Consider the following 17,194-nt stretch of genomic DNA (forward strand, 5'->3'; position numbering starts at 1 on the left):
GACTTTACATGAAAAATCAGAACGCCGAAATAAAAATTAAAGAAGAACGGTGCAGAGAAAAGCCAGGGTGCAGCAGGCAAATTGTACCTGCTGGCAGTTACTCTGTTCTGAACACACTTTTCTGGAGCCGCATAGTCAGAACAATCGTACAAGCAACAAAGCGAATTGAGAGAGTTGGTAAGTTAACATTCTTGGCGTATATGTGCAGCGCGACACAGACGTGTCGTCCTCTTTGTACCGCGTCTGTGTCGCGCTGCACATATACACCAAAAATTGCACAAGTGAACTACCTCTCATGCCAGGCGTACGCATTTCAGCGTGTACATGAGTGTTACTCGAGGTAAATGCCGTTTTAGTGTAAACAAGCCAAACTCACCTCTGTAAACAAGGCGAACGGACCTCGCATATCCCGGTCCCTATCGGAGCCGGCCGGTCTCGTCCGTCCGCACGGCACCGCGTAAAAAGCTTTGCCATCTTCCGTGCGATTTGCGCAGTTTGGTGCGCTGCAATCCGTCATACTAGAATACAAGTATCAAAATGATCTTCGTAGCACTTCACCAAAGTCATTAACTTAATATCCTCGAATACCGTACCTGCAACCCGGAGCCTGTCGTTGCTACGCACGCTCGATGGTCCGCAGATCGCAATTTCGGTGGCACTGACAGAAACGAGTCGGCGCCGTTTCCGTAAAGTTGGCTTCGGAGCGCTCAGTTGGTCATTTGACGTCATTTTGCACTGCGGGATGGCGTTCGGCGAATAGCGGTGCGAGCGGCGCCAGAAAAGGTATGCGCAACTCTGCTCCCTGCGGGAGCATATACAGGAGCACTAGTCTGTAAGTGCAAGTGAACGGGTGAAGGCAGCGATGTCGCAGAGAAGGCCGTCCCAGGCCACAGATGCGCGAGGGAAAAGTCAAGACAAAAATTGCGAAAACATACAAGACATTGTGGCGGTCTTTATGTCGATCTTCATTTTCTTTCTCTTTTCTTTTTCTTTTTTTTACATGGACTGCACGGGGCTTGTGTTCTAGCTTCTTGACTTGAATTGCGAACTTGAGGCTTATGTGCTGCGACTTGTGAAATACACGCTGCAAGTAGTTCGCGGGTTGTTCTTGGGTGCGCGCTAAAGATTTGTTCTTCTCAAGGTGCTCCTCAATTTATTGCACGTCGGAGTAGATCAGTAGCCTGCGGCACGAAAGGAGCCAACATATCCTTAAGAGGAAGCTTTAGCTCGGGCCCAACTCCGACGCGGCCTATTCAAATACATGTAAAACGCAAAAACGTTTTTATGAGATAACCCCTGGACCGATTTTGATGAAATTTGTTGCATTGGAAAGAGAAACTTAAATTCTAGTGACTGTTGGAAACGGAATTTCGATTTAGGGCTTGAATTTTCTTAAAACGATTTTCAAATATTTGACCGTTTGAAAAAAATAGAAGCACGAAGTTTACAAATTCATAGTTCTGCATGAAGAACAGATATCGCGGTTCTGTAAACGGCATCCATTAGATCATTCAAAGCGGACAAATTCAATATGTCATTTTACATCTTACGTGAATTTGTTACGTTAGTTACAACGGTTTTGCAAAAGTTGTATTTCCTTATGATTAATTTTTTTTATATTCATGTGTAACATATCAATTTTGTCCGCTGTAGATGTACTATTAGATGCCATTCACAGAATTATATTATCATTTTTAGTAGTTGAGTTACAGAGTTGTAAACTTGATAGTTTCGTTTTCTGAAAATTTTCGATTTTTGCCAATTTTTAATAAAAAAATTGACGACCTAACTCGAAAATTCGAAACCAACAGTCACTAGATTTTAAGTTTGTCTTGTAAATGCAACAAACCTCGTCTAATTTGGTGCAGTGGTTGCCGAGAAAAACGAATTCTCCTTTTACATGTATTTAGATAGCAGCGCCCGAGCTAAAGCTTCCTCTTAAACAAATTTATTAACACACATTTATTTAGTGTGACTGTGCGCATTGGCTGTTAAAGCTTCTGATGCTAGCTGGTGATATCGAATCTAACCCCGGCCCCGACAAGGAGATTTTTAATGTTTTGAAAGAACTGCAATCTGGGCAGAGGGCAATGCTAGAGCAACTAGAGTCTATTGAAAAAGAAAAGCTGATTGATCATGATAAAATGTTCAGCGAAATTAGGGCATGGCTATGACAAAATTAAGACAGCCTGTGCTCGTATCGACGATATGCAGATTGAATTGGGTAAACTGCATAAAGGATAAGCACCGAAAATACCGCAAAGATAGGTGTACTGTATGCCTGGAAAACGATGCTGAAAATAGATCCAGAAGAAATCTGCTCGTTTTCTACGGCATCAAAGATAAACCGAAAGAATCATGGCGTGATTCGAGAAAATCATTATTGCACATTGTGCAATAATGCACAATGCATTGCGCGAGAGCGCCAACCCCAAGGGGCTACGCCTACTTACGGCGCGGCAACGCGAGAAGGCGTAGGCCTAACCCGGTTGCCAGCGCGGACGACCGGCGTTCCAAGCGAACTACTGAGCAACAGAAACCATGCCCGGGACCATAGTTGTCGAGGGGATGGAAATCGCCCCGGTGGAGCTCGATGAAGCGGGATGGACCACCGCCCTCGGCAGCAAGCGAAAACAACCAACGAGTGCGCCGTCATATAGCGGGCAACGTGTCACCAAGAATATGCCGGCTGGCAGCCGCACGGCCAACTCGCCGGCCAAAAGGTTCATGAAGCAGATAACGACAGCCTCGAGGCTACCTAAATTACCAAAGGACCAAATCAAGATCATCGTGCGCCCCAAGGAAGGCCTCTACGTTTCCAAAACGGATATCATACTCCTCGCCCAAGCCCTGGCCATGGCGGCGGCCCTGACGGAACAGCAGACTGCCGAGGACACCGTGTGCCTAAACAAGATGCAGAACATTTTGGCTATCTCTACCCCTCACGATCAAAACGCAAGGGCATATGCAAAAATCAGCAAGATACATACTAAACTCGGCGCCTTTGAGGTGTCAGCCTACATTTCCGCGCCCGATGACACGTGCAAAGGTGTAATAAGAAACATCGACCCTTCATTTGACGAAGCAGCCCTTAGGAGGATGATTCTGAACCCAAGAAACCCTACGACACTAGAAGTCAGAAGAATTAAGAACACGCAAGTAGTTGTTACACTCTTTGACGGCATGCGAGTGCCCAACACGGTCGTGTGTGGAGCCGCCCTCGTTCCATGCTTTCTGTACAAACGGCAGGTGGATGTATGCTACGGGTGGGGTCACGTGTGTCACAGAGCCGACGTGTGCCCCAGTAGCGAAGAGGAAAAGAACAAGTGCCGTGGCTGTGGGAAAATGAAGTCTTCAGAGTCGCAAGAGAAGGAACACCAATGTACACCCAAATGTGAAGCATGCGGCGGCCCCCGTATCACCGGGGATAGGACATGCAAACAACGCTACCAGATCCCATATATCGTTAGGTGTCGGCGTCGAAGGCGATGACAAATGGAGCGAAGAATACAGATGGACAGCGGCGAAGACATCATGACCTCCTACGCACAGAGCTCGGCGACACGTGCGGCAGCACATGGTGGCTCCACCCTGAGAGCCCGCTCACAGTCGAAGGGGCGCTCTCGCTCCAGGAGGCGAACCGGCTCAGGGAAAGGCGGGTAAACCAGCGCATCCAGATCGAGATCCCGGTCCCGGTCTCGCTCCCAGCCTGCGAAGCGGGCCACGTGGGCCGACAAAGTCAAGGGCTCCGGCACAGCGCCGTCGATGGGAAAGAAGACTACGACGGTCAAAGGAGCAAGTGGTGAGGCACAGTCAGAGCAAGTGAATGATCCCCGAATCCAATCACTTGAGGCGGAAAATCAACAGCTCAGGCGCGAACTTGCAGAACTTAAGGAGGCCTAAAATAGCATTAGAAGGCAGATCTCGAACTGCGACGAGGATAAAATTAAAACTCTAGGCCCGCTTGCTGGCAAATCCAAGCGTAAAGCTCCCAACCCAGAACCGGTGAGCGACACAGAAGAGGAGGATGAGATGGCCGAGCCGAGCGAAGCCACAGCTACCGCCGCCGGTCCTCCGGCCAAAATAAACAGCAGAGGCAAGCTAGCTGCCATAGAAAATACCCTAGGACGCATGATGGAAATGCTCTCCGGGATGGAGACGAGATTAACTCAACTAGAGAGGCCCAATGTCCAAGCCAAAGGCAGGCTTACGGTGTCGACAGTGCAGAATGAGGCGAACCCGAACCCGCTAATTGATCATTCTCAGTAGACAAAATGGCGAACACAAATAGCAACAATCTGAAAATCTGGCAGTGGAACTGCGCAAGTTTCCAGAGGCGCAAGGCCCCATTGGGACAGCTTTTCAGGTCTATTGCGGACAGGCCGCAAGTTATATTGTTACAGAAAACGCTATGTACAGCAGAAATTTCACTCTCGGGGTACCGCACCGTAGCATACAGGAGAGAAAAGGGCAGAGATATCGCTACCCTAATCAGAAAGAACATTTCGTTCGTTGAGCACGAGGTCCGCGCGTACAAAGCGGGCCTCGAGGCCCAGTTAATAGAGATCGTACCCAACAGAACAATCAATTCTAACATTTTCATTCTCAACGTGCAAAGCGCACCATCGGACAGGAAAAGAGACTTCAAAACATTACTAGGCACCATTTCTAGGGCGGCAAGAAGCGCGCCTCTCGTTGTCGCGGGTGACTTTAACGCACCCAATACGGAATGGGGGTACGGTTACAAAAGTGCAAAAGGAACGAACTTAGCCTTCAACGCTGCAGAGCTCGGCTTAATACTCGTCACAGACCCAAGGCTCCCCACCAGATCCGGTAATTCGGTCAGTCGAGATACGACCCCCGATCTTACCTTCCTCCGAGGTATCGAAGGCACGTGGGACAACTTTCAGGAGGGGCTATAGGAAGTGACCATTACATACTTGAAATTCTGTTGCGTGTCAAACCCAGACCACCCGCGAGATATGAGTATGTGGACTGGGACCTCTTTCGAAAAATCAGAAATGACACAGTCCCGCCAGACGAGACGTAGGCAGATCTGCTAGAGAATCTGAACTTGGCAGTTAAAGGAGCAACCAAAGAAATCATTACGGATCTTGAAGTTCCTAAAATGGACTCGAGACTCGCTCGCCTTCTGGAGGCCAAACACGCCCTCTCAGCCAGGTGAAAGACCCGAAAGCTTAATCGTAGACTAAGATCCAAAATCGCGCTTCTTAACAAGGAGATTGAAACCTATTCAGCCCAGCTCGCCCGGCAGCAATGTGATGAGACGTGTACCGAAACGGACGTGCGTATGCGAAGAGGTAGCAAATGGAGCTTATTGAAAAGTCTCCTCAACGATAAACAGTCTAAGGACACCCTTAACCTTGCAACGGATAGGCTCATTAAGAAACAAATTGCAATTGGCCTCACCGACATCGAATTAGCCAACAACTTAGCTCATACTTATCTCCCCCTCGCTAAAGACGCGGATCGCCCGGTAGAGCGTGTGAACTACATGGGATTCTCGGCACCTGATCTAGACGAACCTTTCACCGTGTCAGAGATCAGACATGTTCTCTTCGATCTAAACGGCAGGTCAGCCCCGGAACTTAATGGAATCACGAACAAACTCCTCAGGAACCTACATGATAGGGCAATCGAGATAGTCACGGCCAAAATAAATGAGGTATGGAAAAGTGGACAGGTCCCGATAAAATGGCGTACCGCCAAAGTGGTACTCATACCCAAACCAGGAAAACCCCCACATATAAATAATCTGCGGCCTATTTCCCTTACATCATGCATCACCAAGGCACGCGATACATAACCGGATAACTGAACATATTGAAAACAAGGAGGTCTTTAGACACAACCTAATTGGCTTTAGACAGGCGTTGTCCACACAGGACGCTATGCTTTTGCTTAAGAAAGCAATCTTTGATAACCCTACTCGCAACGTGAGAGGGATCCTCGCACTGGACCTCTCCAAGGCCTTCGACAGGGTCACGCATAAGCACATACTGACGGAGATTTCGGCTCTCAACCTGAGCCAGCAGTTTCATGATTACACCAGATCTTTCCTCACGCGGATCGCAAGGCACACCTCCGATTAGGCATGGTCACAGGAGGACCCTACGAACTAGGCACCTGCGGCACCCCGCAGGGCTCGGTCCTGTCCCCACTCTTATTTAATATAGCCATGCACAAGCTCTCCACTCGCCTCGCTGCATTCCCAAACGTTGGTCACGGCATTTATGCGGATGATATCACGATCTGGGCACCGGGCGGATCGCTAGCCATGCTTGAACACTCGTTACAGAGCGCGTTGGAGGCTACTGAAGACTTTCTTTCAAACACAGGCCTTGAACTCTACCCCGCTAAATCAGGGCTATTGTTATACCGCCAGTCCAGACAGGGGGTCAGAAACCTGGCGCCTCTGGAAACTCTGCCTATAGAAATTCGAGCTAAATATGGGCATCCTATACCGAGGACGGACTCGGTCAAAATTATAGGTCTTCTCATTGATATCAAGGGCTGTAACTCGACGGCCCTCAACAGGCTCACTGGACAGGTTAGTAATGTCCTAAGACTTGTAGCCCGCGTCTCAAATTGAAGAGGCGGTCTCAAAGAGGAGAATTTGCTCAGAGCCTATCAAGCATTCTTCCTGTGTCATGTTATCTACATCGCGCCGCACCTTAATTGGGGTAAAGCGGAAAAGGCCAAGCTCGACTCCCTAACCATAACCGGCCTTAAGCGCGTGCTCGGCCTTCCGCAGTCCACAAGCACTGAGAAGCTGCTGGAGCTAGGACTCCATAACATCATCGATGAACTAATAGAAGCTCACACAGCGGGTCAAATAATGAGACTTTCATCCACTAAGCCAGGGATCAAGATTTTAGAAGAAGCGGGAATCCAACCAAGACATGAACTGGCGACCAAAGTTAGCTTGATCCGGGAAACCAGAACTCACATCATGGTTGAGCCCGTTCCGCGAAACATCCACCCAGTGCATAACGAGGGTAGGAGATTAGCGAGAACCAAGTCCATCATTAAAAAGATAAATCAGCAGAAACTAGATGCCCTCTTTGTCGATGCTGCCAGATATGACAGTGGGGATACGTTCGCTGTCTCGGTGGTAGACGCGGCAGGCAACCTGGTCAATGCAGCCTCTGTTTATGCGAAGTTTGCCCATGTGGCGGAGGAAGCGGCGATCGCTCTGGCTTTTCACAGCTCAAAGGTTCCTGCTATCATCTTCTCGGACTCGCGCACGGCGGTTAGATCCTTCTCGTCCGCTCTCGTATCTGAACAGGCGAACAGTATTTTGCTTAAAGCACTCCAAAGGACTACGGCGAGCAGTGAAGGATATTACATCTCGTGGTTCCCAGCCCATCCAGATAGCTCAGTTAACCCGCTTGGATGTAATCCTAACGAGCAGGCCCACCGGAGAGCACGTGATTTCACGTACCGCGCTGTCGTGGGTAGCCAGGCTCGTAACGAGGTCAGCATCCACAAACATCCATTATGTACTTTCCACGAAATCGTTGCCCATTATCGACTGGGCAGGAAGGCATTTCCACCCCCTCACCCTAAATTGAACAAACCTCAGGCTAGCACACTCAGACTTCTGCAAACCCGTTCGTATCCCATTCCTCGGTCTCTTAACAGGATAGATCCTGCCCACTCACAGTCATGCCCCTAATGTGGTCATGACTGATGTTCTTTTGAACACATGCTCTAGCTGTGCCCAGCCCTTAACGCCTCTCCACCCATCACGAAAGAACAATGGCAGGAATCGCTCAAGAGCAGCAATCTCCACATGCAACTCCAGGCTGTCCAGAGGGCCACGACATTGCGGCGGAACTTCATCTCCCGGTCCCATCGTGGGTGGCGCCACCGACTTTATCTTCGGGAGCCTTCGGTTTTAGCTCCCTAAGATCTCAGTCCCTCAGGACTCAAATAAAGTTGTTGTCATCTCATGCACATTGTAAACAGTATTTAGATTTACAGATATATATCTGCGTGATATTGGGCGTACACATCACATCGATGCTTTCCAAAGTCGAAAATGCAACCCTGTAATTGTGAGGTTTGCTCACAATAAAGACAAACATCATGTCCTCTCGTGAGCTCGGAAATTCAAAGATATGCCGTTGCACGTGATCCCACTCCAAGCACGCGCCTTGCCCAGAAACACCTCATAGAGCGGGATGGACCCGAAAACTGTGGTACAACTTGCGACATGAAAAGCTTATCACAGGTGAAATAAACCTACTATTTCGACCACACTTCTAACCAGGTTGTTGAGGAGGCATCATTGATTCCAAATTGTACACTGTGTCGACGGAATTGTCAGCCTTTATCATTTCTGCTCGCTAATATACCAAGTGTTTTCCCAAGCGTGATGCCCTCTGCAGTCTATAGGCTCATCTTTGTGCGCTGCCTTACAAATAAGAGAAACATGTCTTTGTCTGTTCTCTCGAGAAACATTTTTTAACACATCATGCAATCGATGATACCGACATTGTCTCGTTCCTCTCGCATTTTGACACATTCCTGAAAGACATACCCGATAACTTGCACGGTGTAGATGTACTACAACAACATGTTGCTGGGCTAGTCAGTTCATACTGCTGAGCAGACCATAAATATGATCGCTTGGCGCAAACAAGGAAGGAGTGGAGGGAACAAGGGGAGCGACAACTTTCGACTGTTTATATTGTATACCATCCAATATATACACGCAAGCGAACGCGCAACATACAAAACAGCTTCAATCGCTCAAGACGCCAATCACAGCTGGCTACCAAAAAAACTTGTTTCTGCATGCAAAAGTGAAGCTGATGTGTCGCTAAGACAAGATTAACCTCGCTTTTTGATATGAAACGTCTCCAACAATTCACGTGCCTTGATCACGTGATCGCCACTAACCGTAATCTGCATTGTTCACTTGTAAATTTAGACTTCTCTTTACAACTGGAAATTATTTGGCTGCGATAGATTGCTACACGCCCACACATCCTCGTTGGTATTTGCTATCGGTTTGCTAGTGTGGACAGTTTTTTCACGCCTCTACATCTGAGCCTTGAATACGTTAACAAAAACATATGCTAACAGTCATGTCCTTCTGTTCGGTGGTTTTAATTTTCCAACTATAGATTGGTCTGATCCTGCCTCTACATTATCTCAAAGCAGTCGTGCTAGCGATTTCTTAAGCAGGTGTATAACATTCGGCTTAAGGCAGCTCCTCATTGATCCCACACACGTTACTGATCACTCGTATATTCTTTTAAATGTTGTGTTAACAACTCATCCTGATAAGTTTACTCCCGTCACCCTATTGCGCGGTTTGATAGGTAACCTTACAGTATTTGGGCATCAGGTGCAACACGACTTCAGCTTCGCGCTCGACTACAGAAAGCAGCGACAATCACATAGTGCTACCTTCGTCAGCAAGGTCTTGAAATTTCGCGCGGAAAGTGCGCAATGGTGGCATTCACGAGGAAGCCAATGTCTGCGTGCAGCATATCAATTGACGGACAACTTATACCATACAGCAGAAGTCATAGGTTCTTCGGAGTCGTAATTGAGAGACCTATCTTGCACTCCGCACGTGAATTAAGTGAAAAAGCGGCACACTGCTATCTGTCGCCTGTTCAGGTTCCTTGCAAGAAAAGATTGGGGAGTATCTATGCACGGCTATGTTACAGCTGTAAATAGCGTTGTTAATTAGATTACTGTGGTACAGCCTGCCTGCAGTATCCAACACCTGCAAGACCAACCTGCGTACGATACATTGCATTCAAGCACAAGTCCTTAAGGTATATCTTGGCTAAGCACGCAATGCGTCAATGGCTGAAACCATTGCCATAGCGCAGGATTACCCAATCACGGCGCACATTACCGTTGAAACAATGCGTATGCACCTCCGACATTACGCTAGGACCCCTTCCCACCAACTGGCGGACCTCACTGCTGAAAGGCCCTGCTCGGCATTTAGCGCGACAGCCAGTGCACATCGTGCGTCGTTTACTTCAGCGTACGCACCGGCGGCCAAGCCAGTGTTTCGTCCGTGGTGTTTGAGCCATCCACAAGTACATATAATGATTCCAGGACTACAGAAGAAGTCAGATGTACCGGCTTCTGCACAAAAACAACTGACCTTACTCCTCCTGCATGAAAGGTACAGCAACCACGTGCGCATCTATACCGATGGATTGACTACGTCGTCCAGTTCTGGTGGTGCGGTGGTTAAACCAACGCGAGATAGTATAAGCACCGCGACTGGTGTACATTCTTGGTATACAACCAACGCGAGGAATAACACTGCAGTTCCAGACACCGCATGTCACGACCTCAATGGCAGAACTAACGGCTCTGCGTGGTGCACTAGAATTTATTGATTCTTAAAGACCTAGAAAATGGGCTTTGTTATCTGACTCAAAACCTGCATTAAAGTGCATGCAGTCAGTTCTCCGACGTGGATGTCGTAAACAGCTGACATACTAAATCGTTAAACTTCACCATCACGTCCAACAAAAAGGTCACGAGGTTGTCTTTCAATGGGTACTTGGCCATTGTGGAATCAGTGGCAATGATTCAGCCGATAGCGCTGCTTGCACATCACATCAAGAAGAGCACAGCGTTCCAATTCTGCTTTCCAGGAGAGACGCCGCAAGGCAGCTTCGACACCTGGCACGCAGTCTCTCATTGACCGCGTGGAACTCGCCAAACTTAAGACTCACAGGACCGTATTGATTAAACCCCTCGCTGCAACTCCGACCTCCATTCGGACTTTCTCGACGTGAAGCTACGCTTCTCTCTCGCCTTTGGTTATGAGTTGCCTTCACAAAGGCATACTCTACATTAATTGGAGTGACCGACAATGCAGCATGCGAGGTCTCCGGCACCGTAGAAAATATGAACGACTTGCTGTGCCACTGTCCACGATTATGCCCCAGAAAGACAAGAACTTGCCAACGCTCTACAAAAACTGGAAAATCGGCCGCTTACCGTGCAGGTGCTGCTGGAACACCACCTCCATCGCTCGTCGGCCCATAAAGCGGTGAAGGCACTTTTGTGCTTCTTGAGGACGACGGGCTTGTGTGAACGTCTGTGGTTATAAGTGCAATAACTATTAGACCACATGCGTCAGCAAACTCACCGCTAATTTCCTTCTCATCCTGTTATCTTTGTTTTCCCCTTTCCCATTCCCCCGGTGTAGGATGGCCATTCGGATGTTATTCTGGTTAACCTCCCAGCCTTCTGCTTTTCTCTCTTTCCTCCCTTCCACCTTACAGTACATACTTCATTTTATTGTAGCATACTAAAGAAAAAAATCGCAAAATGCTTACACTCTGTGGTAAAGCTCTATGATGTGTCAGCATAAACCGAGAATTATCTGAATACTTTATACCTTTGCCACTAACTTGCCATTAATTTCTCTCGAGTTGAACTGCTTGCTATTCAAAGCAGAGATGCATAGCCTCATACATCTTTATATTCCCACTATTACAATAACATAAAGAATTACATCACCATGGTATAATATATCCTTCAAACAACTAAATAACCAGAAAAAGTGGCTGTTTCAGTCCACCAAATAATCTAACTCTTTTTCCACATATAGCACAAGTATTACGCAGTCGAGAAAGAATATGGATAGTTAGCCGCTCAGATTAAACACAAGTTTCTACCACTTTAGCAGCTATGCGGCAAACTAACCCAAAGCGATATTGGAAAAACCAATAATCCTAATCAACAGAATGAGATTTCACTTATTGTAGCTCCGAGGTCCCGATCCCTGAAACTGAGGTTGCAGATTTTCCTAACACAGCATTTAGTTCGGTTTTTACTAATGAATCACCTGACAGCGTGCCCGATCCACCATAATTGGCCTGTCCGTTCATGCAAAATGTCACACTTCATCACATCGGCATTGTCAAAGTAATTGAAGCATTGAAGAACTCGTCATCCACGGCAGTAGACGGTGTCGATGCTAAAGTGCTAAAAATATTAAACATGTGTGTAGCCTACTTTTGTCACTCATATTCCAGAAATCCCTTAACAGGTTCAATTCCACATGACTGGCAGGTGGGCAAGGTCATCCCAGTCTTCAAGAAAAGAAGTCGATCATCACCGACTAACTGCCATCCCATTTGCATAACAAGCGTCTCTTGGGAAATAATGGAACACATTTTATACTCACATATTGCCAGCAGGCTGCTGCTGCTGCTGATGATAATGATGATTGCTATCTTCCAAACATTTGTTAATTTTTTTACCCAAGTTGACATGGTTTCCGCAAAAAAAAAATATTTTTGTACTTGCTCTTTTCCTGCACAAGTTACATATAAACCTAAATTGCTCCCTCCGCACTAACATAATACTTTTTGATTTCAGAAAGGTGTTCGATAAGGTTCCCTATGGTCACCTCTTAGTAAAGGTATCCTGTCGGAGCATTCAGCCTTGTGTTCCAAGCTGGATTCGAGGGTTTTGAACTCACCGTCAGCCAGTTGGCATATGCCAACTCAAACTTTTCATCCTTAACACCCCTACGTTCAGGCGTACTGCAACGTACCGTATTTTAGGCTCCATACTTTTCTTGATATGCATTATAAACCTGCCTTATATTATTTGTTTGCATATCCGATTCTTCGCAGATGAGTGAGTGAGTGAGTGAGTGAGTGAGTGAGTGAGTGAGTGAGTGAGTGAGTGAGTGAGTGAGTGAGTGAGTGAGTGAGTGAGTGAGTGAGTGAGTGAGTGAGTGAGTGAGTGAGTGAGTGAGTGAGTGAGTGAGTGAGTGAGTGAGTGAGTGAGTGAGTGAGTGAGTGAGTGAGTGAGTGAGTGAGTGAGTGAGTGAGTGAGTGAGTGAATAAACTTTTATTTGGTCCAGCAAAGCGCGATAAAACGCGCACCTGGCTAATCCCACGATGGGACTGACAGATCTAGTCTGCCGGCCCGATCGCGGGCGGGCTGGACGGCCAGGATTTGATCCTCAAAGACGGGACTTCGCAGGAGGGCGTCCCACTCTTCCTTGGTGAACTTCGGGCACAGCGACCCGCACTCCCAGAACATATGAGGCAACGTAGCTACCTCACCACAGGCCACGCAAGAACAATTGGTATAAATCTCTGGATATATGCTATTAAGGGACGCCGGATTTGGGTACGAGTTCGTTTGCAGAAGTCTTAGTGTGACCGCCTGCGGCGTGCTTAACTTGGAGTGAGGTGGGGGGAAAACCCTTCTCTCTAAGTAGAAGAATTTAGTTATTTCGTTGTGGGTGAGAGGAGCGTCTCGGTGTCCGGGGAGAGAGTCGCCCGACCCGAGGGCAGCGCGGTCGGTAAAGCCACGCGCAGCCTCGTGGGCAGACTCGTTGAGGTTCACAGGAACCCCCTCAATCGCCCCGACGTGTGCAGGGAACCAAAAAATCGAGTGCATGGAGGTGTTGCCGTGTTTGGCGCCTTTCAGAATTTGAACTACCTGCCGGGCTACCCGGCCTTTCTGGAATGCCCTGATGGCGGCTTTCGAATCGCTATACACCCTGTCTCTCCGACCATCTTGCATGGCGAGTGCAATGGCCACTTGCTCGGCCACCTCTGGGTTCGTCGTCCGGACGGAAGCACAGTTGATAACTTTGCCCAGCGTGTCAACGACGGAAACCGCAAAAGACTTGCCGTCTCGGTATGCAGCTGCGTCCACGAAGCTTGCTGCGATCTTGTCCCTGTTTACTTGCTTTAGCATATTCAATGCTCTTGCCTTGCGACGACCTGCGTTGTGAACGGGATGAACGTTGCGGGGCAAAGGGGCGACCACGATCTTCTCCCCTATTTCTCTGGGGATTTGGGTGTCTTCAGCCAAGTTCTTGGTTGGTGCGAGTCCGATCTCCTCGAGGATACGCCTGCCGGCCGGCGTGGTGGACAGCCGAGTTAGCTGGGCCCGTTCCTGAGCCTCGGCTATCTCCTCCATGGTGTTGTGTATGCCGAGCCGAAGGAGGTCCTCTGTATGCGTTCTGACGGGCAGCCCGAGGGCTCTCTTGAAGAATTTTCTAATGAGGGCATTAAGCTTTTCCCGCTCGGCTCTGAGCCAGTTGTGCATGGCCACCGTGTAGGTGAAGTGACACAGCACAAAGGCGTTGATGAGCCGAAGCAGGTTGTCCTCCTTGAGGCCACGATGTCTGTTCGTGACCCTTCGGACAAGGCGAAAAGCATTGTCGGTTTTCGCAATTATCTTGCGTAACGCAGTGCCGTTGCCGCCGCGTGATTCTATAAACATACCCAGGACTCTGATGGTGTCCACCCGGGGTATCGGGTCACCGCTCCGCATGAACAGGTGAATACCACATTCCGAGACCGGTTTCCAGCCCTTGGGTCTGCGCCCTTTTTCTTTTCTATAAAGGAGAAGCTCAGATTTGGTCGGGGAGCATCTGAGTCCGGTGGGTAGCAGGTACTGCTCCGTGACGTCTACCGCCTCTTGCATGGCGCTTTCCACTTGCTCTTCGCTACCGCCAGTGCACCAGATGGTGATGTCGTCTGCGTAGATGGTGTGTTTGATAACTTCAACTTGGGCCAGATTCCTCGAGAGCCCGATCATGCAGATGTTGAAGAGTGCAGGAGAAATGACCGAGCCTTGCGGCGTGCCCCGTGGGCCCAGGAGCAACTCGTCGGAGACAAAGTCGCCGATCCGCAGTTTCGCTTTCCTCCCCGTCAGGAACGAACGGGCGTAGTTATATAGTCTGGGGCCCAGCTCGAGGTCTGCCACGGAGGCCAGAATGTATTCGTGGAGAACGTTGTCAAAGGCTTTCTCGAGGTCGAGTCCGAGCAGGGCCCTGGTGTCTCTGGTACTGCCGTCGATGATTTGATGTTTCATCATCTTCATGGCGTCCTGCGACGAGAGGCCGGCACGAAAGCCAATCATGTTGTGAGTATAGATGTTGTTCTCTTCGAGATATCTGTTTAGTGTGTTGAGGACGACATGCTCCGCCACTTTCCCAACGCAGGAGGTGAGAGAGATCGGTCGGAGGTTCTCCACGTTCGGAGCCTTGCCGGGTTTGGGGATCAGGACGACGTTGGCGGTCTTCCATTGCTCTGGCACGCTGCCGTATTTCCAGGTCTCGTTGATCTTCTCGGTGAGGTATGCGATCGAACCGTCGTCAAGGTTCCGCAGCATCTTGTTGGTGATTCTGTCGGCACCTGGCGCACACTTCCCCTTGAGCGCGAAAATGCCTTGCCTAATTTCCCCCACGGTAAAGTCTTCGTCCAATTCCGGGCGGCTTGGGCCGAGGTAGTCAGGAAACCGGTCTTCCTCGTTTCCACGCTTTATGGGAAGGTATTTCTCCGTGAGCTTGGCAACCAGCTCGTCCCCGGAACAGGATGTGGTTGCTTCGAGCAAGGCTCTGGCGAGCGTGTGTCTCTGACTGGATCTGGTGCTGCCCTCGTCGAGGAGATGTTTAAGCATGCCCCAGGACTTGCCGTTACGCATCTGCCCGTCTATCGAGTCACAGACCTCGTCCCATTGCTGCTTGCCGAGGGTCAGACAGTGATCTTCGATGGCCTTGTTAAGCTCGGAGATCTTTTTCCTCAATCTTCGGTTAAACCTTTGTCCCTTCCATCTTAGAAGCACCGCCTGCTTGGCCTCGATCAGATGGGCCAGCCTACTGTCCATCTTTTCTACCTCCAGATCGCTGACGATCTTCTTAGTGGATGACTCGGCGTTACTCTTGATTCGCTCGCACCAATCTTCCAGGTCTTTTGGGCAACGACAGCGCACCCGTGTGCGCTGTCGTTGCCGCGGAGCTTGCGAAAAAGGTCCCAGTCCGTGACAGCGAATTCCCTGGATTTACTTCGGGTGACTTCGAAGCGGGTCTCGAGCACGTAATGGTCGCTACCAAAATTTATTGCGGTGTTGCTCCACTCGGCTCCCTCGACGTTCTTCACGAACGCCAGATCGGGGGTGGTGTCCCGGCTCACCAAGTTGCCGATTCGGGTGGGGAACGCCTTGTCCGTGATGAGCGTGAGGTCCATTTCGTTGGCGTTCTGCCAGACCCCGGCCCTTGCTCGTGTCGTAGACGTACCCCAACACGCCGTACGGTGCGTTGAAATCTCCGACGACGACCAAGGGATGGGTGCCGGCCAGGTCGACGGACTTCTTGAGTATCGTTTTGAACTGCTGTTGCGAGTGCCTACGATTGCTGTAGATGTTGAGAATAAACACGCTGTTTCTTCGCTGGTTGCGTTGTCTCGTGTTGAGCAGAACCTCCGACATGACGTATTCGACCTTGCAACTCGCCAGCTTCAGGTCGTGAGACAAGTGTGTAAGCCTCCTGTCAATTAACGTGCACACTCCCCGACCTTCACCCTGCACAGAGACGGCACGACAACCAGAGAGGGATGCGGCAGAGACGAGGGTTTCTTGTAATGCCATTACTTGCGGTTGGTTAGGTAGCGATCTTAAATATTGCTGCAAAGGAGCCCTCTTATTGGTGTACCCCCTGCAGTTCCACTGCCAAATTTTGAACTCCTCTTTGGAACTATCCATGATTAGATAAAGTGTCCGGGGTACACGCCGTAAGCACAGGTGCACGCAAGAAGTTCCCGCCACTCTGACGTGCCGATGTGCTCGTAGCCCTGATCTGAGTCCCCGACGCGTTCGGAACAACAACCAGCATCGGCGTTACGGACGTATTATTATTCGGGATCACCAGACGCTCTAGGGCGTCCATGCGATCGGCCAGCGCGCCTAGGCCTCTCCGCGGGTCTCCAAGGGCGACTTGCACCTGTGCTAAGCCTTGTTGTAACTGCTGCACACTCTTAGTGAGCGTAGCCAGCATGCCTTTGATCTCATAAGTTTGCGAGTCTGAATCGTCCTTACTGGAAACTGCCCTACGCTTGGCGGCGCCGGCCGAGTCGCAGGCCGGAACTGGTGCTTCTGTGGCGGTCGGCGCCGACGCGTTGGATGTACCACTCTGACTGATTACCAATTTCTTTATCTCTATCATTTCACTAGCCATCTTTCTGATAATTTCTTTTAAGTCCGCGTTTTCCTTCATAAGGCGCGCTACCTCGGCGTCCCTGGATTGCTCTGGAAGCGGGTCGCGTGGGCCCCGGTAGGATCTCGCGTAGGCGCCGCCAGCAACCATATCTGCCCACGATAGCGTCGACTTTCTCTTCCTCTGCTGGCCGGCACTGGACTCATACCG

General features: G+C 49.4%; 1 protein-coding gene across 2 annotated transcripts in view; it reads right to left on the reverse strand.

Moving 5' to 3' along the window:
• The window catches only part of LOC135911222 (uncharacterized), a 100,551-nt gene extending 89,448 nt beyond the window's left edge, over positions 1-11,103 (reverse strand). Inside the window, exon 1 of one of the 2 annotated variants that reach the window (XM_070526297.1) lies at positions 11,011-11,103. In XM_070526297.1, coding sequence (XP_070382398.1) covers positions 11,011-11,056 — 46 coding nt within the window. In that variant the 5' untranslated portion in view covers positions 11,057-11,103. Of the gene's footprint in view, positions 1-376; positions 466-11,010 lie in introns of those variants that run through there. The other variant, XM_065443418.2, reaches the window with a different exon arrangement.
• Between the last annotated feature and the right edge of the window lie 6,091 nt (positions 11,104-17,194).

The sequence above is a fragment of the Dermacentor albipictus genome, chromosome 9 (assembly GCF_038994185.2).
Source record: "Dermacentor albipictus isolate Rhodes 1998 colony chromosome 9, USDA_Dalb.pri_finalv2, whole genome shotgun sequence".
Classification (NCBI taxonomy): Eukaryota; Metazoa; Arthropoda; class Arachnida; order Ixodida; family Ixodidae; genus Dermacentor; species Dermacentor albipictus.